This window comes from Mus pahari, chromosome 8 (assembly GCF_900095145.1).
Source record: "Mus pahari chromosome 8, PAHARI_EIJ_v1.1, whole genome shotgun sequence".
Taxonomy (NCBI): domain Eukaryota; kingdom Metazoa; phylum Chordata; class Mammalia; order Rodentia; family Muridae; genus Mus; species Mus pahari.
The window spans coordinates 36,051,475-36,053,681 of NC_034597.1; the positions used below are offsets into that span (position 1 = coordinate 36,051,475).

Sequence of the window (2,207 nt, forward strand, 5' to 3'; positions counted from 1 at the left end):
AGCCCCCTACAACACCTTGGGTACTTTCTCTAGCTCCTCCATTGGGGGCCCTCAAGATTAATTCTTAAAGATACTTTATAGTTTGTAAAGAAAAAAAACAGAACCTAGCAAACAATAGATTACATAGACTACGAGACAAAATTATTCGTTTTAAAAAATCTGACTCATTAACTGAAAGTGACAGAGCATGCAGCAAGCTTTGTTATCAATATTTACTCTGTGATCTCAGCTCTAGCATCCTTGGCCCTGTTAAAAGCATGTCAACAAAGTATGGAGTTAGAACTACAGCCTCAAACTTAGAAACCTTAAGAGTGGGATACTTACAACTGGATAAATTTCAGGAGATCTTTAGTTCCCAACATACCAGCATAAGATACTGGGCTCTCGCCTTCCTTATACAACTTTACCACGGGAAATGCAGTAACATTTTGCTTTGCACATACGTCAGACCAATCTGCACAATTTATTCTAGTGAGAAGGATGGTGGACCTGCCTGAATCAAAGGGAAATGCACATTCTATAAACACTAATGCAGAACACTCGTGGCTATCAGTATTGTCTAATCCCATTCACTTTAAGTGTGTGCCCAGCATGACAAACTCCTGCAGACCTCGTCCCCTGATCTCTGTGAGGCCTTCCATTGATGCTGGTTTCCCATCTCTAGAGCTGCTCCCTTTTGGACCCTTTTGTAGGCTTGTCTATTACTGGAATTGGGACCTTCTTAAGCCTGCATTTAAACTGCTTTTCCTCTTGCTTTACAATTTCTTTTTCAACTACAAACAATCCAATACAGCCTAAACTTGTATCTCTGGCCCCAACTTCTCCTTGAAGTTCCAGACCAAGATATCTTTAGTGACATCTTTGTCACCCTGTGAACAAACACATCCTAAAACTCTGCATGTCTGAAACCAAATACAATTTCCAATCTGTGTAGTGGTGAAAGAGGCCACTCTTGTGCATCTAAGAAAACAGAGCAATGCTGTTCTCATCTCCCTGTCCCATGCCTTCTCAGTCACTACCTTTTCAATTTTACAGCTCTAATTTTGCATGTTTCTATTTGCATGTTGCAGTTATTTTCTATTTATATTTATTGACACTATTCTTTTTGCTGGATAACGATAGCTTTCTATTTCACATCCTAGATTTAGTATCTCTAAAACATTGCTAGAGATATCATTTTCAAAATCAAATCTGTCCTGGTACAGCAAACTCCTTCTCACCCATCCCTACCAAGCTTTGTAGGGGTAGGCATGTGTCACCATGACACTATTTCATGAACACCTTGCCTGGAACCCCATCTGAACCAGGTCCCTCTCCTACATGCTATGACAGAACTACACTACTCAGTTCCCTGTCATGCTTTGTAGCTCTGTTTATCTGCATCATCTGATGAATGTCTGTCTCTATGAAGAAAACTCCTTGGGAGAAGGGGTTGTGCCTGTACTTGTCATGATCAAAGCATGAACCTGGGGCCTCAGTTATCACCCCCATCTAAACACAACAATGTCTTCTTATCCCAGGAAAATGCATAGGACCAAAAGCATACATTCTTACCTGTTCAACAATGAAACATGTAAAGTTCTCTGAAATATACAGACCACTGGGTAAAAACAGATTTTAAAAACTCAACTAACATAAGCACCACATAATTAAGCTAAGAAAAAAAAAAAGAAATTCATTCTACTAAAGAGTAGAGTCCACATATTAGATTAAGAAATCTGTATCAACATGTGAGTCCTAAGCTGTTCAAGTCACCTCTAAGCTGTTCTCTCAAATTGAAAACTTTGATTTTTCTTTTAAATAAAAAGGAGCGCTGATGCATGTTAAAGTTCTAAGACTTCTTATACTAAAGGAATCAGTAAAAGAAAGTGGACTCACTATTGATTTATATTTCAGTCAACAGTCTAATATGCTGACATGCCTAGAGTACCACATCCCATAAATTTCACTAACACATTAACTTCAAATAGAATTTCTAATCTGAAGGTGGAAGGTTCTTTGATATAATGACTACATTAAGAATATTAAAAAAAAAGAAAGAAAGAAAAAAGAAAATCTAACATTTGCTGCCACCTTGTGGTTGAGGAAAAAAATACTCATACTCTTGGACCAAGAAAGAAAGAAAGAAAGAAAGAAAGAAAGAAAGAAAGAAAGAAAGAAAGAAAGAAAGAAAGAAAGAAAGAAAGAAAGAAAGAAAGAAAGAAAGA

At 37.5% G+C, this 2,207-nt stretch overlaps 1 protein-coding gene across 3 annotated transcripts in view; it reads right to left on the bottom strand.

The window, feature by feature from the left end:
* The window catches only part of Txndc16 (thioredoxin domain containing 16), an 81,142-nt gene that overhangs the window by 17,089 nt on the left and 61,846 nt on the right, over positions 1-2,207 (bottom strand). For all 3 annotated transcript variants that reach the window (XM_029541808.1, XM_021203440.2, XM_021203438.2), the window contains one exon: positions 325-493. In XM_029541808.1, the coding sequence (XP_029397668.1) occupies positions 325-493 (169 nt within the window). The remainder of the gene's footprint in view (positions 1-324; positions 494-2,207) is intronic.